This window comes from Lycorma delicatula, chromosome 9, assembly GCF_047948215.1.
Source record: "Lycorma delicatula isolate Av1 chromosome 9, ASM4794821v1, whole genome shotgun sequence".
Lineage (NCBI taxonomy): Eukaryota > Metazoa > Arthropoda > Insecta > Hemiptera > Fulgoridae > Lycorma > Lycorma delicatula.
In genome coordinates, this window is record NC_134463.1 from 89,594,076 (window position 1) to 89,621,431 (window position 27,356).

General features: G+C 27.2%; 1 protein-coding gene across 3 annotated transcripts in view; it reads right to left on the reverse strand.

Annotated features, from left to right (window-relative positions):
• The window catches only part of LOC142329959 (fatty acyl-CoA reductase wat-like), a 183,935-nt gene that overhangs the window by 1,950 nt on the left and 154,629 nt on the right, over positions 1–27,356 (reverse strand). For all 3 annotated transcript variants that reach the window (XM_075374945.1, XM_075374944.1, XM_075374946.1), the window contains exons 2-9: positions 25,365–25,627; positions 22,019–22,225; positions 17,811–18,059; positions 14,522–14,667; positions 13,468–13,577; positions 12,075–12,279; positions 6,878–7,117; positions 1,370–1,627 (exon numbers count right to left, since the gene is read on the reverse strand). In XM_075374945.1, the coding sequence (XP_075231060.1) occupies positions 1,370–1,627; positions 6,878–7,117; positions 12,075–12,279; positions 13,468–13,577; positions 14,522–14,667; positions 17,811–18,059; positions 22,019–22,225; positions 25,365–25,508 (1,559 nt within the window). In that variant the 5' untranslated portion in view covers positions 25,509–25,627. The remainder of the gene's footprint in view (positions 1–1,369; positions 1,628–6,877; positions 7,118–12,074; positions 12,280–13,467; positions 13,578–14,521; positions 14,668–17,810; positions 18,060–22,018; positions 22,226–25,364; positions 25,628–27,356) is intronic.

The following is a 27,356-nucleotide window of genomic DNA, read 5'->3' on the forward strand; positions in this document are numbered from 1 at the left end:
ATGACCAAAATTCTATAGGCACATGATCTGAGTGAACCAATCAAGGCTAAACAAACACAATAAACTGTGAAATACCAAGGTCGTTAAACATATGAAAGAAGAGCTCAAAAAGTTCAGCATTACAGATATGCTCTGTACTGCTTTCATTTACATAAAATTAACAGAAGATCTTTTGAAGCACAAATCATGTTTACAGCTATGTGAATTTAAGTTTGAAGTTCTATATCCATAAAAAGTTTTATTGTGAACATGCTAGGCAACTTTCATGCAATTAACAGGTAGTTGTTCAGGTTTTACTGTAACTGAAGAGTAGCGTAGTATTCATAGAAAGACTAAAAGTACATAAACTAGTTAAAAGTGGTTTTTAATTAATAGATGATAAAAATAAATTTATACAAGCAAATAATAAACTAATATTCATTTAGGGTAGCAAACCCTACCATTATTTGTAAACTTGTTTCATTTAGATATCGGTTATCTGACAACCTCAAAGCCAAAGTGGTAGCATCTCTACCTTTTAACTGTTAAGGTCTAGCTTCAAATCACAGTCAAAGTTACTTTTTAAAATTAAAAAAAATGTTTTACATTTTTTATAATACTCTTTTTTCAGACTGCAAGGCCTGAACAGTACCTTCGAAGAGACTTGGATAGTAGACTGACTAAAGTTATCCTCTATAGTCATAAAGACAAAAAAAATTACATTTTCTATAAGAAATCCACTGGAAGCATTCAGTATTGTATTGGGGTTCTATCAGATGTTACATATCATGTTTGCTCATTTATGTTTTTATATATGCATCCTTTGTTGTTTAAGAATTTCTTATCTTTGATATTTGTGCACGTATTGTTTATTTTTACATTATGAAAATTTTATATATAACAAAGAACAGAAACCTGACACATTGAACAACTTAAAATATATAGACAGATTAAAAAAAAATTTCTGAATGGACAAACACAAATTAAATCTACTCTCTGTACCACTTATATAACTATATTTACAAGTATACCTGCAACCTCTTACATAATAGTCAAGCAAATTTAGAGCAAACAACTATTTCTGTTAAACATCAAGCAAGAAACCTGATTTGTAGAATCATTAGTACAACTGTTTTCATTGTATAAAATACCTATTTCATTTCAGTGTAGCATTTTACGAGAGTGGGTTACATTGTTCATGATGTATTATTAAACTATCTACATTATTTTAAAGCTGTTACTGTGATCAAAAGATATAAAACTGTTTTTAGTGTACTAATTATAGTACAATTCAATTTAAGATAAAACTTATAAAAACTTTTTCTGTTGATTTAAAAAAAAAATTTTATTAATATAATTAATATTTTTATTGCCATTATCATTTTTATACCTTTGCCATTTTCTTCTTGCTGCTGGAAGTGTATGGATGTCATCTTTAACCAAATAGACTCTAAGACCAAGGCAATTTGCTTGCGCATGATATTCCCAGTTCATTTGGCCTAAATCAAAGAAAAATTCTTCTTGATCTTCGGGACTTAATGATGCCCATAAATCTTGAACCCTGTCATTCCGGAATGTCCATACTCTTGTAGAAAAATATGTCATGGTGTCGGCAAATTTTCCTAATTTTTTATAGATTTTTGTTAACCTGGAAATAGATTAAATGCTATTTATTTATGTTATAAATTAATTTATTATAATGGGTGTATACAAGAACCTGAAACCTGGTGTTTAATACTTTGAACCTCTGATAACAGTGTAAGAAAAAAGTACATAGATATATGTCTGGAAATGCTTGGTTTCTTATTTCTCTTCCTTTTTATCAAATGAAATATTTAGAATAGTTTCTAATAAAAAATTACACAACAATTAGAAATTGTTATTTAAGACAAATTCAACAATGAACTTACTTTTAATTAATGTAATTTATAAAGAACAAAATCTAGCCTAATAGATCTTACTATTATTGTAAAATTGGTCAATGCATTTTGAAATAGTATTGAACTTCAGAAGTCTGTACAATCTACTTTGCTGCAGTCTATCCATATTATGTCTGGCTTATGTCACTAAAATAATTGTGAATGGTAGTATGTGCAATGTGTAATGTAGTTTGAACATGAACTTCTCAAAACTTGTATTACTTTATTGAAGAATTATATAGTTTACAAATCAGTTAAAACAATTAACAGTTTTACCTAAATATTGTCATAAGTTTCAAACTGTTCTCATTAACTAATCCAGTATATTTAACAACAGATTAAACATGAAAGTAGTTTTTTCTACAATATTTTATTTTATGTACTATAAGATGAGCATACAATACTCTATGCTTGAATAGGGTATGCTGGAGTATATTTTGAGAGGGACAAAGCAGAAGAGGCCTTGGCAGTAGGGACAAGGAATGGGAGGATGCATTGCTATTTGTTTGATGTTTCCAACTCAGGAAGAGTCAGTGCTAAAGGAATTTTCAGAATGAAGGTATTCTGAAACATGTCAATTACGAATGTTAGACTAACAGTGCTAAGAAGAGCAGAAAATAACACTCAAATCAATTATGAAAATATTTCTTAAATTTTTAAATGGTTATTTTTAAGTATGTAACAGCATCATTGTTTACAAATAATTTTGTCTCTGTTAATGTAAATCAGAAGTACAAATAATAATTTCCTCTTTCTCTCTCTTTAAACAATAATTAGCGGAAAATGTTGAATTATTTTAAAAGGTAACCAGTTTTAATCTTAGTAAAGAATGTAAACAAGAAACACCAGAATTCATCTTTTTCTTTACTCAGGCAGAACTAATGGCTTTATTTTTGCAGTTCTTGCTACCCGGTAGGTAAATTATAATTGTTAGTAGTCAATAGTCATTTTCCAGTCTGAGTGAAAAAAACTGAGGAATTGTACATGTATTAATTTCTTAAGCATGTTGTCCTGCGTGTTGAATTATAATTAGTATTTATAAATCACCAGGATAGATATATAAAACAATATTAAAATAAATATTTATTAAAAATTTATTAAAATACTATAATTAACATCAGCATTGAGATACTTCATCAACCATGTCATGACTGATTAAAATTATTAATCAGATGTTAAGATTCTATTATACAGGCTTACCAATTTAAACAGATCATCCTTTCAAAATTTACTTGGTGGTTTATTAAATAGAAATTCTTATATTTATAGATATTTAAAAACATTTTTCCATATGCTTCAGTTTTTTTTTAACGTTACAAATTTCTAATATTTTAAGATTATTTGCTAAATGTGTAATTTTATGTCCATTTGAAATAAGTGATCTGCCATATTTGAAAAAGTTGTTATTTTTAAATGCTCTTAGATGTTCCGAGAATCATACTTTAATGATCTCTATCAGCTTTACCTATATATATATATATATATATATATATATATATATATGGCATCACAGTCTGTGCATTTAATTTCATATATGTCACTTAAGTTAAATTTGTCAAAAATATAATTAGTGTTATAATTGAAGAATTTTTTCAAAATATTATTTGCAGGTTTATATGTAATTTTATATTGTTCTTTATTATAAACATTCACTATTTTATTTTTATTTTTGTTTATATAATTGTATAAAATATATTTCTATCATAATTTTTAGAACCATTCATTGGAATAAGGGTAGTGTTTTTGTTATTATATTTCTTCTTTAAATATCCCCTGTAAATGTTATCAATATAACATTTATTGTAGCCATTTTGTGAAGCAATATTTCTTATATATTCCAGTTCATTATTTAATACCACCTCATTGTTATGTGAATAAATAACAGCTTTATGTATCATACCATAGTAAGTGTTTCTCTTACGTGAAAATGAGTTATTTGAATTTTTATGAATGGTTATATTATTGTTAGTAGGTTTTTGTATATGCTTTTTCAATTTTCACACACACAAAGTGTCCCACGAGGAAACTAACATACAACATACTTCACAGTACTCATCAAAATAATGAAAAAAGTTCTCATAAACAAAGTCTGGGAACGCTTCGTTAGCGAGTTATGGCTAGGGAAAGATTTTACTTGGAATTAAGCTCTCCTAGTGAAATGAGCCCATACTGAAAATTTTAGGATGTTAATTGAGGGGTGAAATTATTGGTTTCGTATGGTTTTTGACCTGAAAAATTTAATAAAATAGGTTCAAGAACTGTATAACGTTGTTAAATAACTAGTAAATGTGTAAAATTTATTACCAAAAGTTATAGAGAATTAAATTCTAAAAATAAGTCCAAAAATTATGTACATAAGTAAAGTTTGATGAAAATTAAGTCCAAAAAAAAATCAAATGTATTAAAAATCAAATTTTACTAAAAGTGAAAGTGAAACAGAACAAAAAATAAATAAAATGATTTACATGCTGGAAATGACTTATTTTTCAGTATATTAGAAAAAATTGACAGTATTTAATTTTGTTTTATTTTATGAAATTTAATTTTTATACCTTACAGTTACTGTTCAAAATGAACTCCTTGGTAGTGCAAGTAAAATCTAGTGTGACATATAACATCAATGAAAGCCTTTCTAATAGTATCACAGTTGTACTTCAGATACTCAAAAGCGTAATCTTGTTTAATAATTCTTCTTTGGAATTTACTGCATAATCATGTACTTTTTAATGATCTCAAAGGTAACAGTCCAAGTGATTTAAATCAGGGTATCTAGGAGACCAATTAATTGGTCCACCTTGACCAATCCATCGGCCTGGAAAACTTAATTTTAAACGCTGTCTAATGTCTTGTGAATAATGAGGTGATGTACTGTCATGTTGGAATAATATTTGTTGCCTTTATGCAAGAGGTGGCATAAAGGCACCTGCAAGAGGTGCCTTTATGCAGAGGTTTGTTGCCTTCTAGCAGAACTGGCCATTGATTTTTTTAAAAATCTTTATACACAAAACCAGAAAGACGATTTTGAAAAATAAATGGTTTTAACTGGTCCCCAATTATGCCACACCATACAATTATCTTAGAGTATTTGTAGAAATTAAAAAAATAGTGAAGAGGTGATGGAGTTATTTAATGAAACGTTTTCAGATACTCCAGCGCCACCAGACATGCTGTCTACAATTACATAAATGATCTGAGATCACTGGAAGTGTACATGATTTACCATTAAGTGGGAGACTAAAATAGGTATCTGACCAAAACATAACTGTTATTCTAATTCCTAAGAGATCTACATGAAAAAGATCAGCTGATATTTTATGCACCAATCTATATTGGATTCTAAAATCATTAAATTTGAAATTTTATTGACCACATCTGTTTTAAAGTTTAATAGAAAATGACTTCAACAGATGTGTGGGATTTTCTGAATGGTTTCAAATAGTTGTGAGATACAGCCAGATTTTCAAACTTGTATTCTTTGGACAGTGAAGCTTCCTTCAAACTAAATGGTTATGTTAATTGCTATAACGTTACCTTCTGGACTGACTCAAATCCTCATGATGTTATGTAACAAGAATTAAATGTTCTTGCTGTAAATGTATGAGATGGTATTTGGAAGGCCAGCATCATGGACAACCAAACCCTGTAAGAGAACCCTGGAGATTCATACCATGAAATATTGCAAGATGTAGTGTTACCTGAGTTACAAAATAGCTCATTGCTTGAGAACATAAATTTAATTTGACAATAAGGTGGAACTACTCATTGTTATAGTTTACAGGTCTGGATGTCCTCAACAACAATTCTACTGAATGGATCAGTGTACAACAGATTGGACCTCAAGGTCATGTGATTTCACACCATACAACTTTTCACTTTGGGGAGTCATTAAAAATAATGTTTTCTTACAAAAGGCCAGAAATTTGGAAACTTTAAGGAGAATTATTGAAGTAGATCTTGACAATTTATACAACAAAAGTTTGTGCTCTGGAATTGTGTGGTAAAAAACAACATTGTGAAAATTGTACTTAATTGAATTGTGGAAATCTTGATCAAGATTCTGTGGGTTTTAGAATATTAGTAACTGTATGTAATAAAAACAAAATATTGTAATCTGTTCACAAACCGATATCAATTTTTTTTTCTTTCTTAAGTTGCTTTTAGGACCCAGATATATTAATAAATGATTTGCCTGAGCAGATTAATTTAACTGAATTTACCACTAGAAACCCATACGTCCGTCCTTAAACCATAATAAGTCTTGATTTTTAATTATAATTTACATGAAAAAAATAGAATAATATTATTTATTTAAAACAATTATTCTATCATTATATACTAAAAACTGTATTTAATGTTAAAGGTAAATAACTAAAATTTTGTTTCAGCTGATCATAGACCAAGTATACTGAAATTTGTGTTTTCAAATTTAGGCTTTAAAATGTGAGATAACTGTAACTATTGTGACATTATGCGACAAGTAAATATAAAATATAATACGCAAACCAAATAAAAGATTAATAAATATTCTAATAATAAAAAAGAAATATAAAAATAAACATAATCTAAGCAGAATAAACAATATTTCATGATTTGAATCCGTAATAGATTATATCATTTAAATAAATTGCTGTGTGTCCCAGAGCATAGTGGATATTCAAAGTTTTCTAGTTTATTAGTACATTTTCATTTTCATTTTTTAGAAAATAATACTGATACACTTATGGTTTGTTACCAATAATGACAAAAAAATTATTAATAAATTAGAACAAGAAAAATATATATATTTTTAAATTATTAAATGGGATAGTTTCAATGAATAGAATTCTCCTAGAATTTCTAATTAAATAAGTTTTTTATTAAAAAAATGCTTATTTTGAAGTATATCTATATTATACTTTTTTCACAAAGATTTTCTAATCTATCTTAATATATATAGTTAGTTAAATAGCTACTAAATATATTAATTATAGTATACTTACATTGGAGGTTCACCACAAATGATTGCTAAAAAGTCCAATATATAACCAGGAAGTGTGTGTAATAAGAAATTTACCATTACGAAAAAGTATGGGTTTTCAATAGGTGTGAAAGAATAATACCAGACTGCTCTTATTGTCGGCCAATGTATACCATGTTTATAATTTAATTTTATAAATTCTTTCCATGAGATAGGATTTTGAACTGAACTTACATAGTTATATATTGGAATATCATCACCCCTGTAAAATAAAATTATCAATATTAATGTTTTTAATTATAAATCTTGTGTTTTTACAAACTTATTTTATGAATATATTTGTCATAAATGGAAAAAAGTTTAATTCTTGATGACACTCAAAATTTAAAAGTTATCATTGGTATCAAAATTTAATTTGTGTGGGTTTTTCATCCGATTTTATTAGGACTATTTTGGATAGAGAATAGATAACAGGTAATTGTTTGAATTAACCAAAAGGGATTAAAAAATTAAATTTAACAATTGATTATTGCAGTTGGCAGGGTGCACTTGTAAATCTTCCAATACCAGAACGTTTGATTCTGTATTATATTCATAGTGACAGGTGGTATTTTTCAAAATGTGACAGTGTTATGAAAAATGCACATTCATTCAGTCTTTATATTGATAAGAAGCAAAACTTATATTTTTCATGTCAAATGTTTAACTTTTTTGTGAATTAAATTTTTAGCGACTTATTTTATCGTAAATACTTGAATACTTAATGTTAAAATAAAACGTAGACCATACAAGTTAAAACAGATTTTATTTGAAAGGAACATTTTTTATTTCTCCCAAAAAGCAGTATCGGAACAACATTCCAGCACCAGTGTAACAGGCATTTGGACATAGTCAGGTTTCCTGAGAAACCTTAGTTTGTCAAAAATATTACTACATTCAACAACGTGCTATTTACTCATGGTCATAAGTATTAGCATTTCAAATGAGCTGGGTTTTGAGAAAGAAATCTTATCTTACAGTTATGGAATACATGATTTATGTGAGCTTTCAAAAAACTGTTGTAGATACATTGTAAAATATGGTGAGAATAGTCTGGGAAAAGTACAGTTCAAATCAGTTTTTGATAGCCAATGTATCCACATATCAAATGTATCAACTAAATTAAAATATTAGCTTTCTGATCATTACCTCTCCAGCCACTTTGGTTAAAGCAATTAAATCAAGTTTAAATTATTATGAAAGTAATTCCTTTGGTGTAATGGCTTGTTTATCAAACATATTACGCTCTTTAATTGTAATAATTAAATTTCAAAGAAGTACAACTTGAAAAAATGGTCTGTTTGTAGTAGTTTACAGCCACAAAGGGAAGGCCCACCTAAGCAATAAATACTCTAACTTATTTCTTAGTTTTGTAAAGAAGCATGTGAACATAAAAACATATGAAAAATAATATAGAAAATATGTTTATTATAATATAAAAATAAAATTCATTCATGCAAACTGTATTTTTTTATTAAATGAATTTTACTGTGCTGTTTAATGTAAATGTAGTAATGTTATCACAGATAGTTCTGTATAATGGAAGAGATCTATGAAGAACAGACTAATTCAAAAGTAGCCGAAATGTATTGCTCATTCAATACCTTAATCTACAGTAATATATTACTAGCCCAAATGAACTTTGCGGTAAAATAATAATTGCTATTTATCATGGGATATAGGTGCTTCTGCAGAAGCAAATATTTTCACATAAATTTGTAAAATATGAATTTGATAAATTTAAAATGATGGTGGTTTTTTCTTGATCCATGATCTCACTGTGTCCTTCAATTTATTATTTGTGGTTAAATAAACATCCTTAATATTGTTCCTTAATTGCAGAAAGAAATGAAAATCACAGGGCACCAAACCTGGTTAAGTATGGAGGGTTATCATGTTGCAGAATTATTGGCCCTGTGGATAGTTGAATAAGCCACATACATCTAAGTTTTTTAACATTTCTATGTATCATACAGAATTCATAGTCCACCCAGCTTCCAGGTTCAGTCATCTCTATCTGTATGAATTTCATAAATCTGTATGAAATTCAAGAGAATTTTTTTTTTTTATTATGGGGATACATAGTGCTGTTATGCCATGCTCTGCTGTATTTCTTCTGGGTTATAATGATGCATCCAAGTTTTGTTTCCCTTCACAGTTCTGAAAAGGAAGTCATCTCCCTTGTTACAGTTAGACATATTAGTAGTAGCAAGTGTACTTGACTCCGTAACAGTAGTGACTGACAGAAAATGAGAGGGCATGGGTCAATGAGTTTTAGAATGTTAGTAGTAGAGGAATGAAACTACAAGATGGCAGCACCTTTCACTTGCACAAATTTTGTTCTACTGTACTATCCAGTGTGAATTACACTTCAACTGCCCTTCTTATTTAACTTTTCTGTTTGTATAAATTGTTTGACAGTATAGAAAATGACAAAAAATTAACATTAAATAATTTTTTAGAGAATTTTTCAATTCTTGATATCATTGTGGACAAGAACAATCAATAGATCAATTGCAATCCAAAATATTACATCTCAATTGAAAAAAGAATTCTGGCAATAAGAGATTAAAAGATGAGAAACTATCTACAATAAAACCATGGAATAACTAATATAGATCAGTTGCTGAGAGCAGGTTTTATGATTTACTAGACAAGGAAAAAGAGAGAGTAGGTGGTTTGAAGTTGATGATGAGGAAATATTAGAATTGACAGAAGGAGAATAAGAACTGAAAATGGTTAAATGAAACAACTCTATTTTATCTAAAATAAAGTCTTTACCAACATTAGAGATAGTTTTCAAAATGGTGAGGAAATCACTGAAATCATTACAAGTGAAGATCTGAGGAATAATTGCTCCCAAAAATGTTGAAAGATATAGAAATTGCTTTGGTATCATATAATAAAGAAAGAATATTTCACAAAACAAACAATAGTCACAGTTTTAATTTCAAAACAATAATTTTAACGTGAATACTTCTCTGCTTTTTAATGTGTGATAAAAAATTATATTAATTTCTTAAGTTTTATTATACATACTACTTACAAATTTTGAGTTAAGTCAGTTAAAAGTATATTTTTATAAAACAATGAATGGGCAATTCTTTTAACGAAAACCTGACCCTGAATTTTGGGTCACTAATGCCTTAATTTAAACAGCTTTCATTTATAGGATTTTATAGGTACGCAGGACCAGTCCCAGTTGGTAGGCAAGGTAGGCAACTACAGTGGCAAAACCACATGAACTGCAGCGCAAAAAAATAATCACAACTCACAAAAATATATCTCTGTTTCTTAAATGTAGAAAATAATATTATTTACTATTTATTTGTATAATAAAATTATTGTACTAGTTTTTTTTATTGTTCTAAAAGTATATTTAAATTATTTCTGAAAATAATAGGTACTAACTTTAGTTTGCAAGTTCGTTGTCGTTAGTTTGTTAAAAAAGTAAATCTTGTTTTTCAATAAAACAGTTTTCTGTAAATCTGTATTAGTATTATTTTCTTTAGTCAATTATGTCATTTTTCTGGTTAACATGGTTCTTTTATAATTCTGTTTTATTTTTTAATTTTAAGTTTTTTGAAGTTTGGGGTGGCCTTTTTTGGCTTTGCTGATGGTGGCAAAAACGCTAGGGCCGGCCCTTTTTTCTTTCTTTTTCCTGTTTAGCCTCCGGTAACTACCGTTTAGATAATTCTTCAGAGGATGATATGTCGAGTGTAAATGAAGTGTAGTCTTGTACATTCTCAGTTCGACCATTGCTGAGATGTGTGGTTAATTGAAACCCAACCACCAAAGAACACCGGTATCCACGATCTAGTATTCAAGTCCGTGTAAAAATAACTGGCTTTACTAGGACTTGAACGCTGGAACTCTCGACTTCCAAATCAGCTGATTTGGGAAGACGCGTTTACCGCTAGACCAACCTGGTGGGTTGCTAGGGCCGGCCCTGCTGGTACGTAACCTTACTTGTTAAATTAATGTACTACTTTAATGACAATACAAGAATAACAATAACACAGTAGTTGTGGAATACTACACAATGAGTTCCTTATCTTATTTATAAAAAAAATGAAAACGTTTATTAATAAAAAGTATGATTCGGTCCAATCTGAAAAACAAAAGTTATCTTAAGTGCAGTTTAAACCACTTTAGCTTTCCACTTGAACCTTAACCTTTATATTAGGTACAATAAGTTGAAAGTTTATCTTAAAAAAAACGCAAAAGCATAAACAAGATAATTAATGTTATGATGTAAAAACTTATACATTTTTTTTATAAATTTCAAATTTTAAAAGGTTGTCGGGTATTATTCCACTATCATTATTCAGTGTTTAATCTTCTCTGCTATTTTTAGTAAAATAAATTCCCTCACTAATTAATTCTTATTTGTTACAGGCACTTTTAAAATGTTAATTTTAATGTTGCTAACGTTACTTTTTTACAACAGTTTCAATATTTCTTTTAGCTGCCCTACATATGCTAAATTGCTGTTATTGTTAAACAACCTTGTAGAATTTTAACAATTATAAATTTTTTTTTTTTTTGTGAAAGTTGCTAGAATTTGTTTTATTGATTACATTAAATTTTTCTAGTATAAAATCTGATTAATAGAGAATATTTCTATGTCAATTGTACATGTCACATTTCTTCAGATAAACCTTTACCTAACCTACCTTATCCAAGTGTAAGAGTAGTGATATCAAGTCAAAACGTTTCACTTTTACTTGGACTGTCTAAAGTGATATTGTGTTTCTGTTTACTTTACTGCTGTTTTTACTTAATTTGTTTTCTGTAACCACAACTAGAAATACTTCTTTTTGAGATGTTTTATAAATGTGTTTTTATTTATTTTTTATTCTATTCTTAATATTTATTTCATTTTGTTTTTATATTTAATTTTGCTAGTTCTCCTGTATCTACTGAAGATGATGGTTCAACAATTGAAATGTGCATTGTCTTTTTTTTAGATTATAGATGTTTTAAATGGTTGTTGAATGTTCTATTTAATAATTATTACTTAAAGCTCACTCTTTTTATTCAATGTATAAAGTAAAAGCAATTCTCACAATTAATTACACTCCAAACTACCATGTTCTCCAAGAATCTTAACTATTTAGTAATCCTATTATTCAAGCATGTAGGCTATGAGAACTTTTTTAAATTATATAAATACTGACTTTTCAACTACTCCTGATTTTCCAGTTTTATATGCTGCAGCAATGAGTGCGTTAGTAGCAAGGTCAACAGGAACCATATCTGTTATATGTGTTTGATCACCAAGATAAGTGTGAAGTACTCCAGTTCCTGCACCTACTAATAATCCTGTTGGACCATATACATTGTCAATCCATCCTCTTACTGGTTCTTTGTAACTAGATATAACTGAAAAAGAAAACTAAATTTGTATTTGATTCATAGTTAGCAATATTAAGGTAATTAATGAGGTTTTAAGTTATTAATCTGAATTAGGTTGTAGAGTTTCATTTTGTGTTTTGTTATTTCCAGAATCCACTACTTCTTATCAATTTTCTTGCAACATGTTGCAATGGAAACTAATAGCCTACTTGGACAATTCATGGATAATTACAATAACAGTAAATAGACTTATACTGATGATTTTTTTCACAGTTATTGAATTATACCTGCTTTATTACACACTTTTTTTGTTAGGGTATCAATACATAGATTTAAGATTACAATTTTTCTTTTACCTTTTACGAATTTTTAATTTTTTTATAGAGCTTTTTATTTTACTCCGTTTTACAGACTTCATTACATTTATAGTTTTAGTTCTTATGAAAATATTATATGAGGCTCGGCTGATAAATGTTGCACATATATGCGTAGCATGACGCATGAGAATCAAAAGAGATATTGGAATGAAATAAAAAATGAATAAAAGTACAATACCTTAGCTACAAAGTGCAGTATTTATTTATCAATATAATCTCCGTTTACACTGATAGACTTTTCCCAAAAATTCTGGCAGTCTTTCTTGAATCCAAATGACCACACTTTCCTTCACCTCATCGTTGATGGTGTAATCAATCAACGGTGGTATCCATCGGTGGTAACTATGGTACCCATAGTAATTTCAGCTTCTAAAGTAGTGTCAATAAGAAAGCATTGTTCCGTATTGTCTTCAATTATTCTAATTAACATTATTTTTTACCACAGAACTGAGATGTAGTAGAACATAAAAACTGACGATTCCTTTAAATTATGTTAAATTTTACATTTTGTTTTTGGTTTTGAAAATTCATTTCAGCTTCTTATAAACTCTCAATTTGGGTTTGTTATTCGATTTGAGATATAAATAAATATTTATAAGAAAAATATAAAATTTTTTGTGAAACTAAGGAATTTTGATTTTTAGAAATACTCCATTTGAAAAATTTCAATTTCTGCAACAATGGCATTTCACTACACCTGCTTGTGATAAACCGTGTACTAAATTTCAACTAAATGTTAATAGATGTATAGTTTTGAACTATCAGGGAATGGAAAATAAAAGATGAAGGAACTAGTAATTATGTATAACAATCTTTTTTTTTAAGTTTTGAAACTTACCAACTGCAGGTCTAAATACTGAAATAGGAAGACCACCTCCTTCTGTATTTACAACTTGTTCACCAAGAGCTTTTGTGAAAGTATATGTGTTAGGCCAGTCAGCAATTAATCTGTTAAAAAAAATTCAATAAAGAAATCTTTTATATATTTGTGTATTCAATACTTCCTTTTATTTGTTTATATTTTATGTATTAGGAAAAAGCCAGGTATTAAGATAATATAGCTATGTTCTAGATTGGCAGATCATATAACTATTCTCTCTGGATTTTTTATTTTGTGCTTCCAGTGCTTAAATTTCTTTCCAAAAATCAAAATCAAATGTAATGTGATTTCCAGTTCATCTTCATTATCCTGAAAGCCACATTTGATATTCTGAAAGCTTTATAAAATAAATTTCTACTGTGTTTTGGTTTGTATGAATGATTTGTTATATCAGTAAGGCAGAATTTGTCTTTATCAAATTAATTCATACAGTAATCTTTTATTTTAATGACTGACAGAATGAGACAAAAATGTGTAAGAGGTTGTTTAAAGCCTCTGTATTCATTACTCTATCCATGCAAAAATTTCAAGAATTCATCTGTACAGCCCATCTTTAAATTTTATTTTGAGTATTTATAAAATTTTAATTGCTTAAAAAAAGTTAACTAACTGGAATTACAGTGTTTGATTATAGTCACTTTAGTTTTTTTTCTTAAAACAGTAATGAAAAAACAATTTATCGGTAAATTTCTGTTACATTAAAAATAGAATTGCTATTAATAATTGAGGTAATAGAATTAAATAATGCGTTATAATAAAATACATCAATTTTAAATTACTTTTAACATTAAAAAAATATCATTTTTTGATTGTGCTACTGTTCTATACAATTATTTAATAAATATTTTTTTATGTCTTATTAACAGTTAATCATAGGAGCATACATATTACCTTATCTGTCATCACTGAAGATGAAGATGTCTTACTATTATCTTTAGGTAAAACTTCTTCATACATTTAAGGAAAAAATTTAATTCTTTATTGTTCACAAATTTCATTTAAATTTACTTACTCAGGTGTCATTTTGTCAAGTTCATCATCATCTTTTGTTTTTGTTAAACGAAGAAGATTTTCATATCTGATTGGTGCTTCATAAAACTTTTCTTCGATGTATAACTTATTACAGTTTGCAAAAGCTGTTGAAACATGAACCATTGACTGGAAAACATGAAAATACAGATAAATACAGATTGATTGTACATAACAGCAACTAAATATAATGATTTATCTTAGCAAAATTGCACTCATGTGTCAACTGTAGGCAGACATAATAGAATACACCTCCAGACATAAATACATACACCAGACATAAAAGAACCACCTAAAAGAATAAAGGCAGGTGGCTTTGCATTAATGTTTGTTAATGATTTTATTTCAAAATATTTTTTAGAATGATCCTCATTGTTCCTAATATAATGTTGTTCTTTATTAAAATGATCCTTATGGCTTTTATTTAAAATTACTATTATATTATAGTTTTTGTTGTTTGTAGTTTGTTATGCTAGCAGTTTTTTTCAAATGAGAATTGATATGTACACAAGAGAATCATGCTTTCATTTATTTATCTTAGTTCAGTGACAATGTCATAACTAGACTACAGAATGTTTGTAACAAAGGCATTCAAATTTATTTTTTGCTTGTAATCTTACTTTAACTTAAATTTGAAGATGAGTTATCCAACAAAACTGCTATTGTTATGTATGCATGATAAGGAATCATGTTAACTATTGTTTGTAAAAAGAGAAAGAGTTTTGTTGTATTATTAGTAAAAAACAAAATTATTATTATTTCCTTATTAATTTTTTTTGTTTTTTTTTTTTCAAAGTTTTATTTATGATCAGTTTCTTGTACAGAAAGAAAACGTATAAGTAAATTAGGTGAAAACAAAATGACTTTGATTAATATAGTTTCCAGTGAAACTTTTCTAAAATAAAACTATGTGTCTAAAAATGTATAATACATGCATGAAAAGCATATCAAATATTGAGAAAATAAATAAAAAATAGTAATCTATAAAAGAACACAAACAAATCTGAAAGCATAGGATGTGGAGACATTTCAATCGGCTATGTCTTCAATATTATCCAACAAATACACAGCAAGAAGGTTTTCATGGCTTTTCAGTCATAGTTTATATCTTGAACTAAAGTGGTGAATCTCTTCATGAACATAAGGCAACCCCTTACAGATAAGCAAGGACCTTGCTGTTCCTTCTAATAAACCATGGTGCTTCTACTATGCTCCTAAGTATTTTATTCTGTAACTGCTGGATAATTCCAGTGTTGTTTTTACTAGTCGTCCCCCAGAGCTGGGTCACATGGCCACACTGGTTTCAGAATTACTTTGTACAATTGTAGAACTTGTTCAATAACAATAATCGAGACCCTTTTCCTAATAACAATTACATTTATTTCAACTTAATGTACAGCTGGTTCCTTTTTTCTTTTACATGATGTTTCTATGTTAAATGACAGTCAAGATTTAAACTTATATATGATCAGTATGGGGAATAAAAATGTCATCCAGGAGGACTGATGGGCAGTTTTCCTTCCTCATTGTAAATGCTGCATGACTAGACTTTGCTAGATTAACTCTAGTTTTCCACTTGGCTAACCATCTTTTATTTAATTCATATTCAGACTGTAATTTATCTTAAGCTAGTATGGGTCATCGTCAATGCTAAGATTGCCGTGTCATTAACAAATATTGCAACAGTAACATCATTGGAAAATGGAAGATCCACTGTGCAGATTGAATATAGAATTGGTCCCAGAACTGATTTGTGAAACACCATACTGAATGTCAAAAAACCCAGATGACTCTTGTTTATGTTTAACTCGGAAAAAGGGACCCCACACAGGTAGTTATACAAAATTGCACAGAAAGGTTGAGGCAGTTCCAATTTCAGTTTATAAAGTAAATCAGACAACCAGACCTTGTTGAAGGCTTGCTGGACTTTCAAAAATGCCACTGAATAATATTTTCTTCTGTCTAAGCACCTGGTGATGACATTAACAATTCTGTGGGCTTGTTTTGTAATGTGGTCATAGGAATAATATTTTCCTCCGCTAAAACAGGCTTCAACCTTTGAAGAAAAAGTTTCTCAAAGACATTAGAAAGAACAGGTAATAGCTTATAAGCCTTATAATAGCTTATAATGCACAAGATGGCTTCATACAGCCATCTTGTGCATTGGTTTACGCTGTTTTGGAATCTTTATTAACTGTGATACCTTCCATTCAGATGGAAAATTAATTGGGAGAAGGATGCCATTAAAAAGGTACATTATGTACAAGGTTGCTTTAAATGTTAAAATAATTAGCATTTTAGCTGTAACTAAATCATAATCTGGTGCCTTTTTAAAATCTAAGTTGTTATTTTCAAGAAAAATTTATAGTGATGGAAAAGATTTATAGGAAGGGACAGAGGGATTGGACTATCTAAATATTAAAGTATCTCTTACTAATCACCCCCTTTGATGTTCTGTGGCTAAAAGACGTTATTTAGATGCTTGGAAAATAAGTCATCCTATTGGTTGTCACTTCTAGCTACACTCCATGTGAAGCCCTCAAAGGTGAAAATGAAAGTGATGACCACTGAAATATTTTTGTGGCTTTCTGTAATGAATAATCATCCTTACTTGTAGGAGAAAGATTCTAAAGATAGTTTTTAAACATTTCATTTTTAATAATCTGTAATAGTTTCTTCAACCTATGAGAATTTCTATTTAAAGCTGTTTATAAATATTGGTTAAATATTTTTGTTTTTATTTGACTGAAACATTTTTTTTATTGACACTTAAAAAAAGAATTTTGACACTGACTTTTATATTTTTACTTTTATTTAATTTTGTGCTGTTTTAAGCTTCCTCAAAACTGAAGATCTAGAGTAATTCAATTCAATTAATACGACTTAATATTTACAACAAATAGCAAATAAAATCACGATTTATCTGTGCATTCCGTTCAACGTACAGAAATGAGCTCAAAATAAGTTTCAATAGCTGCTGAATTATGAATTATTTTTGTAGTAATTTTATATTTAATGCAATTAGCCTTTATTATTTCATGTTTGTATTTAAGTAATTAATGTGAAGTTTAAATACATCTATTCTTTTCTTATAATTTGTTTTTATATTTATAATTTATCTTATAACTTTGTGAACTATACAGAGTATTATTATGTTCTGGTCAGAATAAAAATGTATTTATTTATTTACATAAAGACAATTCAAGTTTTAAAAATGTTTATAACTAAAACTAATTAAAAAAATTTATGAAATTGTGTAACAATTAATTTACCTGGAGATTTTTGCATCCTTTTGCAAAATTTAAAACTTCTTTTGCGCCATAAACATTTATATCAACGGCTAGCCGTATTTTTTCATCAAATCTTACAGTTGCAGCTCCATGAAATAAAATGTTAACTTCTTTTTGTAACATTTGGTAATCTGAAGGAGTTAAACCAAGGTCAGATAGGCAACAGTCACCGGCTACTACACTAACTTTTTGTTGGTAATTTGGTTTCTCAGCTTTCAAGCGCTTAAATAACTGAAAAAATTTATATATTATAATTATATAAATTATTAGTTTTTCAGAAATACAATATTTTTTTGCTGTGTACAATAACAGGATCAGTCTTTTCTTAAAACAGATAACTGTAAAAATCAATTCATTCCTAAACTGTACTCAACAATGGCCAGAAATAGGATGAATCTGAATAATCTGCTGTAATTCTAGGTAGTTATATTCCTTTTCTTCTCTTAGCTAACCTATTTTAGTATTATTTAAAAATATAGTATGGTGTTCCTAATTAACAAACTACTAAATTGTATTTGAAGATACTGACTATTAAGTAATTAAATGTTAAAAGTTAAAGTTATTTGAAAGTTAATTTAATGGTATATGAAATAATTTAGCTTTGTTACAAAAATTATTTTGGAGAAGCAGGGCTACTTCTTAACTTATCATTTATGGTGAAAGATTTTCATAACTTTTTTGTTGTATTAAGTCTACAATAAAAATGGATCTTTAAAAATGTTATTCAGTTTTTATTGATTTTACATAAAATTTCTCAGAATTAAACTCTTTACAAATTCTGTACTAAAACTTTATTTGATTATTGGTGTTTTAACAAAGTAAATTTATGCCAAACTAAACAAAGCATTTCAAATCCAATTTTTGGGGGTTTTATAACAGTTTGTCGGAAACTATTGGATACACAGTTCTGTGACATATATTTTTTCTAACATTCATGTAAGATTGCTTACATAACCACTAATTTGTTAAGTAATTTATATTCATAAATTTGGGTGAAATCTTTCATTAACCAAGCTCAAAAAGAAAGCATTTCCAGACCTATATTTATAAGATTTTTTTTTCATTATTTTGATGAGAAGAATACATAAATAAAGTATGGCAGAATTTCCTGAAACACCTGCTGAGTTCTATATATAAATAAATATATATATGTATCTATATAGATATTTAAAAAAAATATATATTTGTAAATCAAATTTTTTCCAATAACTGCTTTTGTTTTATTTTTTATCTATTTATTCATATATTTAGTATTTTTGCAGAGATCTCAGGGTCATCAAAACAGTTCTTTATAAAATGTATAGAAAAAAGTTGGCAGAATTGTATAACTTTTCTGGCTTGAGGGAAAGCAATAATAATCCTGGCTTGAGGGAATGGGATCAATAATCCACATTCAAATGCCATTGTACAAAATTTCATAAAATTATTAATTTACTCTGAAGATATCAAGCAAGACAATAAGAGATGAAAAAAGTAAAAAAAATTAGGCTCATTTAAATATCCCTGAATGAAATTACCCAAATGCATAACAAAACATACTAATGTAATGTGAAGAAAACATAGCACAAAAACATGATTTTGAATCCAGAAACAGCAAAACGAAAAAAAGTTTTTGCCCCCACTCCTTTATGGGGGTTTGAATGAGACCAAACAACATTAGAAAATATTTTAGCTACCCGAGGGATATTTAATCTAATTATGAAAAATTTGAGATACTGTAACTATAAGGGATATATTTCTCTGCTCCCTTAGCCAAAATTGTAACCAAAATTAAATGGCTTCAGTCCCCCATCTATATAGTCCAATAACCATGCCAAATTTAATCCATATTAGTCCATCTGATATGGAGATATCAAACAAAAATCAGGCCTAAATATATACAAATATCCTTCTGGAATTTTTCAAAGCAAAAATTGTTTGTTTTTTTTTGTCATGAAACATCAAGAACTGCAAAATCCTGACATAAAAAATTTAAACTGATTAGTATACTTTCTCTACATAGTGTCCTGCTTAGCTGTTCATTATAACTATATAGATAGGAAAGTAAAAATTTCAAATACTAATATTTTATATATTAATATATATTAATTTATTGAGATTAATCTTTTTAAGATTCATATTATTCCTCTGTACTGTTAAATTACATTTAAATTCAATTAAATAAACCACTTAGTACAGAATATTGAGGTAAGACAAACCTCATCTTAATTTTTCAGGAAAGTTTTTTATGGATCTCGCATCCCATGAAAATTAATTTCATGAAAAATTAAGGTAAGGTATGTCTTACCTCAGTATTCTGTACTAGAAGGTTTATTTAATGGAATTTAAATATATATATATATATATATATATAGTCAGTGTTTTCACGAGCCATATTTCTCTGTACTAATAAATATAAACCAAATTGATCCACCCAAGTACAGAAGTATACATTTAATAAGGTGACACTTACCTTATTTTTTCATATCTTTACAAAAAAACTTTCGTGGAAACCCAGATCTTCAGTTGTTATTTATTTTAAACTGTTTATATCAAATTACATACTACACTCAAATACATTCAAATTGATCAAGGTAAATATAATTTTTTTATTTTAAAAATTAAAAAAAAATACAAATTATAGAAATTAAAAAATTAAAAGCTACATATGTAAAATATGATGTCAAATTTGGTAAAAATTAAAATAAATAAATAAATAACTATATAATAAATAAATATATATATTATATATATATAAATATAAAAGGAAATTCAAATTGATCAACCTATAAACAGATTATGACGATGACACACTTATAAAGGCTGCAGTAGATAATTTATAATTCAGTTTAATTCAAATCCACACAGTACTGTAACATTGGCTAGCCAAGTTGCATGGTGCTTTTTTTCCTGGTTGTTTATTTTAATTTTTACCAAATTTGACATCATACTTTACGAGAGGTTATATATATCTAAAGTAAAGACGGTTTCATTGTAAAAAAAATCTATTCTGAAAACTTTATAAATGTTTTCTTGTGTATAACAGGTACCATTAAACTTAAAATAATTTTAGTTACAAATATTTCTAATTATTATTATAATATTGTTTATAAACTTTTGGTCTTTACCTGTATTTATTAATTTGTTTTTTATTAATGAAATTGTATAAACAGTAGGAATACTAGGGTATATATTAGTTATATTGAAACTTATCATTTTTGTTTTGTTGTTAATATTTAACTTATTCAATTTTTTATCAATCAACTCGTACCCATTTTTTATATTGCACTTGTATTCTAAATTAATTTCTAATGTAATTATTTTATCGATAATTTTAGTAATTATATAACTGGGAGCGGTTTTGAAATTGATTAACGAAATAGTATCACTATGAGACTGCTTATGAACCTGATAATTATATAATAAAACATTTAAAATATAATAATAATAATAATAAAATAGTAAAAGATAAATATGATTCTTCTGGTATTTATAAAATAAAATACAATAGTTGTAAAATATATATTGGGAAAACTTTAGGCCCTTTAAGAATAGATTTAATGACCATTTCAAATCATCTAAAAATAACAAAATAGGGTTTTCAAGCAGACCATTTATTAATTAACAAACATAATATAACTAGTTGAAAAATAATTTAGAAGTAATTAGAAAGTAAATATTGAATGCATAAATAATAATACAAAATTAAAAATTTTAGAAAAATTTCATATATATAAATGTAAATTCAGCCTCATGAATCTGCAAACAGAATTTGATGGGAACATTCTTATAAATATTATTTAAGTTGGTATACACTGATAAGAATATTAATAAATCAAATAATCAGTTCAGCACTGTATTAACACACAGATAATATGCTAAAAAAAAAATTACTGACAGAGCAAGTATTTGTTCTACAGATTTTAATATAATATATTTTAATGTGTAAATGTAAAAAAGGAGAAAAAAATTTGAAGAAAACATTACTGAAGATGGGCTTATACCTGAAAGCTCTATAATGAGCAAAAAAAAAAGTAAGGGTAAGAATGTTCTTTAAATTCTGTACTTTGTGGAGTGGCTGAAAAAATATTATATGATTAACTAGAATTTACATACAGAGGAGTTATAGACTACAAAAAAGGTTAATTTAAATAAATTAATAGTTAAAATTAAAATATATATTTATGTATATGTACTTATAAAAAACATACTCTGTCTTCAAAGATCTCATTCATACGACTTGTAACATCTTTTCCTTTTTTTGTCCGAATTAGTAAATAAAGTTTCTTGATGTGTGGCATTGAACGCAGTAGTTTTTCAGTAAGAACTTTACCCATAAAACCGGTAGATCCTGTAATAAGGACATTTTTACCATGGAAAAATTCTTGAATATCTGTTCCCCGTACATCTTCAGGAATCTGAAACAAAATTTTTTCTCTGTAAATTCTCTTTTTAATAGTGTTTGTTTCCTTCTTATAATGAGTTAAAGTTTCTTTGTTATTTTGGTATTTAGAGTAAATTAAATAATTTATTAATAAAAGTGAGTAAAAATAAGTGTTTTTTTTTAATTTTATTTATTTTATTTGGTAGAGGTAATTTTTAAGTTTTGAAAGTTAAAGATTTAATCTAACTTAATGAGTTATAAGCAAAATTATTAAAGAAAAAATGTCAAGCTATGCTAGGAATCAAATTCAAGAACTACTTGTAAATCAGCTAGAATGATCTAACAGTATTTCTGATCTAACAGTATTATTTTATCCATGACTTACTTGGCATCAGCTTGTTGCATTATGTATGAATAAATAAATAATTAGGTAAGGCCTAAAATGTTTAAATGAAGCCTAGAATACAATTATATAGTAATGTAGGAGCAGATTCTAAGGACCAGGATTATTGGCATTATCAATTGACAATTCTTTGGCTGAATTTATTTGACAGAACATTTAGAACAAAACATGTTACAAGAGTAACTTCTGTATCATACTGGCCTCCGTGGTGTGAGTAGTAGTGTCTCGGCCCTTCGTCTGGAGGTCCTGGGTTTGAATCCTGGTCAGGCATAGCATTTTCACAAACACAAATCACTCATCTCATCCTCTGAAGCAATACCTAATGTTGGCCCCAGAGGTTAAACAAAAAGAAAAAGAAAAAAGTAACTTCTGTGTTCTGTATCGTACATTTTCATTTGTTATCAAACACTGGTAGATGCACAGAAATCTAATGAATTTTCATTCTAATGATCAAATGTATATACATTCATTAATTTTATTAGTGTAGTGTTTTTATCTGAGGCAAAAAAATTTTTGATAGAAGAATTCACTGAATTCATTTTGATAGAAAGGTTATTAAGTAAAGTGTTGTAAGGATACAAATATGTCAAATATTTTGTTTCACTTTCTTAATCATTGAACTGTCAGTGTAAATACTCACTAACTGCTGTTAAATAATATGTATATATATTACAAATATAAACGGCAATCGCAGTAGGTAATGTGAAAGGAATGAGTGTATTAGAACAAAATATTTCCTCCGTCAGCTTCAAGGAATTGATGCTACGAAAATATGCTGAATTGGAGAATATGAATCATAATCTGTATTTACAGTAATTTATTTACAAACAGGTATTTGTTTTTAAAAGCAAGACACTTGGTAAAGTAAACAACCCATTTAATTTTTTCACTTAGAGTACAGATAAGCAGAAACTTCATGTACGGTTTATACCTAGTTAGAGATTCATTTTACTGATTCCAAAAAATAAAAATACTATCAGCTTTTACAAATGTTACTGTAAAAACAGCATTTCTGTGCTTTTCTAGACTAACAGTACTTTCTTAGGAGAGCTGAAGTATTATGAGAGATTATTCTTCTTTGTTGATATATGGAAGTCACACCTTAATTGTGATATTTACTACAGGTAACAGAACTTCAGTTTCTTCAAGCCATCAGAGGTAGATAATTTGAGAGGATTTGAAATGAGGATAATTGGACACGCCTTAGAATTGGACTTCTTTGAATATCTGAATTAATAATTCCAATAGAAAACAGAATGTCACCAGAAAGCTATTGAATTTTAGACTGAAAGGGAAGAAGTTGGGGCAGGCCTTTAAAAAGATGTTCAAAATCATTTTTACGAATAAAACAAAGATGACTACTGGAAAGCCTGTTGGTTGTGATTAAAGGTGAAGTTTCTGCTTTAATTTTGTTGTATACCTTGAATATTCTAAATTTGAAATTTGTGTTTCATATAAATAAGTTAAAAAGTTATTAAATAAATCAGTCACAACCTTTATCATTAGTATTATAATCATTATCCTAATTATTTATATAATATAATTTAATAACATAATAGGTAGAAGTTCTGATGTTTTTATTCTCATTAAATAAATTGAAGAGATATTTGTATTCTGTCATGCAACCTTTTAGTGAATTATTTAACATTCAACTCAAAATTATGTTTGAGAATAATACTTTTTGTAATTTTATGTCAGCAGATGTGTCATGCTTACATTTTTTCCGTTTACTTCACATACATCCATTCTTGATTTGACAATTCTATATTGCTTTGGCTTGTAATGCTATTGCTTGAATCTGTAGACATTTTATTTAAAAAACCAGTAGAATGCATTAATTAATTCAACAGTAAGCACAAATTATCAAATTGGAATCTAAATGTGTTTGCGCTTTATCAGATTTATCTCAAGCCTTAGCTATATCATTATACTAATTTGTAAATAAGTTGAAGGTAAATAATAATATCAACTATTTCAAGTAATTTGTTTCAGAAAGGGCAACTGACTGTTAAAATTCCACAAAGTTGGAGTGACTTGGGCTTAACTAGGAGTTGGTTAAGCCTAGGAAAATTTGCAAAAAATGGAATTAATAAAAAAAAAACAATCAGAAAACTAGCAATTTAGTTACAATTTTTTTTATAAGAGTGATCTTTAATCAAATCATATGATTAAATATATTTATTTAGTTATATATTTATAATATAATATATAAATAATATATATATTATTAATATAATAAATATATATATAATATATATTTAAATATATATTTAGTTCTGTTAATGAATTGTTAAACAACAAACCTAAATTCTCTGCATCCTCCAGTAATATGTCCTAAAATATTTTTTAATTAACTGTATTCAGAATTATTGTGTTTTATCTTTCCCTGATTTTACTTATTATTTTCACATAATTACGCCTATTATTTCATATAATTACTATTAAAATGAACTAAACTGATTTTCTTTTTATTCACTAGTTTTAATAACGCTCTGATCAATGTATTCCTACAATTTTTGTTATTCTTTTGGGTAAAAGCTGAAGCACTGTACTCATTCTTTTTGTTAGCCATGGAAAATCATATCTAATCATTCCTAATATATATATTATATATATATATGTGGTGTATATATATATATATCACAATGTTATTGTACTTAATTTCTTCCCTAATGATCTTGTTCTTATGTTTTGGCTTTTGTAGTTGCCTATTGTAACATCTAAAAATTAAACTAATTATAATTATAATAATAGTAAATTATATTTTTACCTCTTTTGGCTCTTTAAAACTACGTTCTCCGAGTAGTTCTAAAGGATCCAAAAAATACTTTGAATTGACAATATCTTGAGAGACTTCAACTTTATTGTACAGCTGACTCTGGCTTCTTTCCAATGCTTTTAGATGGAGATCCATACTGGAATAGTTTTATTGTAGTGTTTTTTTTAAAGAAATTAATTTTATTTATTTTTTAAAAATCTAACTACAGTCACTATTTATTTTCTCTTTTAAACCATTTTCTAATGTAGTTTCAACTGTAACAGAAAAAAATAAAAATATATATAGTAAAATATAAATGTATATAGTTAAAATAAAAATATATGTATCCAAGGAGAAGAAATTGTACTTTTCCTTGGATATTTACTTGTACCTTATGATTTGCTGATTATATTGTTGTTTTAACATAAACCAAGGATGAGTTAGAAGAAATACAGAATGGATGGATTTATTACTACAAAAGAACTTCAGTCTGGAGATAAAGAAGAGTAAAAATAAAAATACTGAAATGTGACAGAAAGGAGGATATGAAGAATTAAATTTTAAGATAGGGGACACAATATACCATTAAAAAAAATCTAGTTAATAAAATTATGAAGGATAAATAAATAAATAAATATTTTATCCGAGTGGTACATAATAATAATGTATGGGTCACATCAGAAATGGATACATTTAGTTAAAGATAAAAAATAGATGTGCTAATATTATTTACTGCAAATTAGAAATTTTTCTTTGGTTGGCTTTTTTTTTATTACAATAATATTTTTAATTTTATTTTAATGAATGATTTTATATAAATTTTCACTTTTATGTAAAGTAATTAGATGAAATTTTTATGATTATTGAAAAATTTATACTTCAGCGAAAATGGAAATTACATCCAGGATATTTGCTTGGAATAAATTAACAATTCATTTAATAAATTAAAAAAAAAAAAAAAAAAAATCAATAATTAAAGTTGGTCATATTTTTAATAACTTATTAAAATAAAAATAAAAGGGTAGGACATTTAATGTAAACTGTTGTAAATAAATAATTAAACTGGATTGTTAAGAAAAAACAAGATTCAGGAAGTAGTTTGGCTCATTGTTTGTGATATTAATCACATATTTATACATGCTGGTATACTTGTATGTGTGTTTGTGTTCATACACGCAAGTGGGTAGTGCAAGAAGTAGAAGTGATATAATGTATTAGTATATGCATGAGTGCCCTTGGATAAGGAGTAGATAAGTTAGCATAACCTGTATACTTGTTTGGCAAGTTATATTGTACTTAACATACATTTATATTGTACCTGCTATAAGTAGCTTTTAATCACAGTTGTATGTATTAATGCTCTTTTATTATAAACTTGACTAGTTCTGGATTGACTCTTATTTTATGGTTGTAATATTACTAACAATCTATGAAATAAAGTGCATTATGTTTTGTAAATATTTGATGTATTACATCAGTATTTTACTTTGTTCAACAGTTTTAAGCACTTATCTTTAAAAAGTGATCTGTTAAAGTTGTTTAACACAACAATTTAATATAATAATAATAATATTAAAAAAATATTTCTTTTATTTTTTTGTACAATAATTTATTTATAGAATATATTGGTGTATTTTTTCATTTTGTTTAAATTAAAAATAGATAAAAATATTTTATTCAGACCACTAAATATTTATTTATACATTGTAATAATTCATATCAGGAATGGAAGGTTAAGCTCGTCCATGAAAAAAAATGCTCCATGTATTTACCTGGAAGGACAAGAAAAATTTAGAACAATTTTGAACAAAACAGCATTAAATACAAAATTGGAATAAAAAAATAAAGAAAGGTGTTAAAGCTTAAATGTAAAAATGTAATGTACAAAAAAAATTCAGGTTTTGAAGGTATGTTAAAGTTATATGAACATAATAAATAAACAAAATAATTTGGAAGGGACTCATGAAAATTGTATATGATTTTATCTATAAAAGAAGATGTACA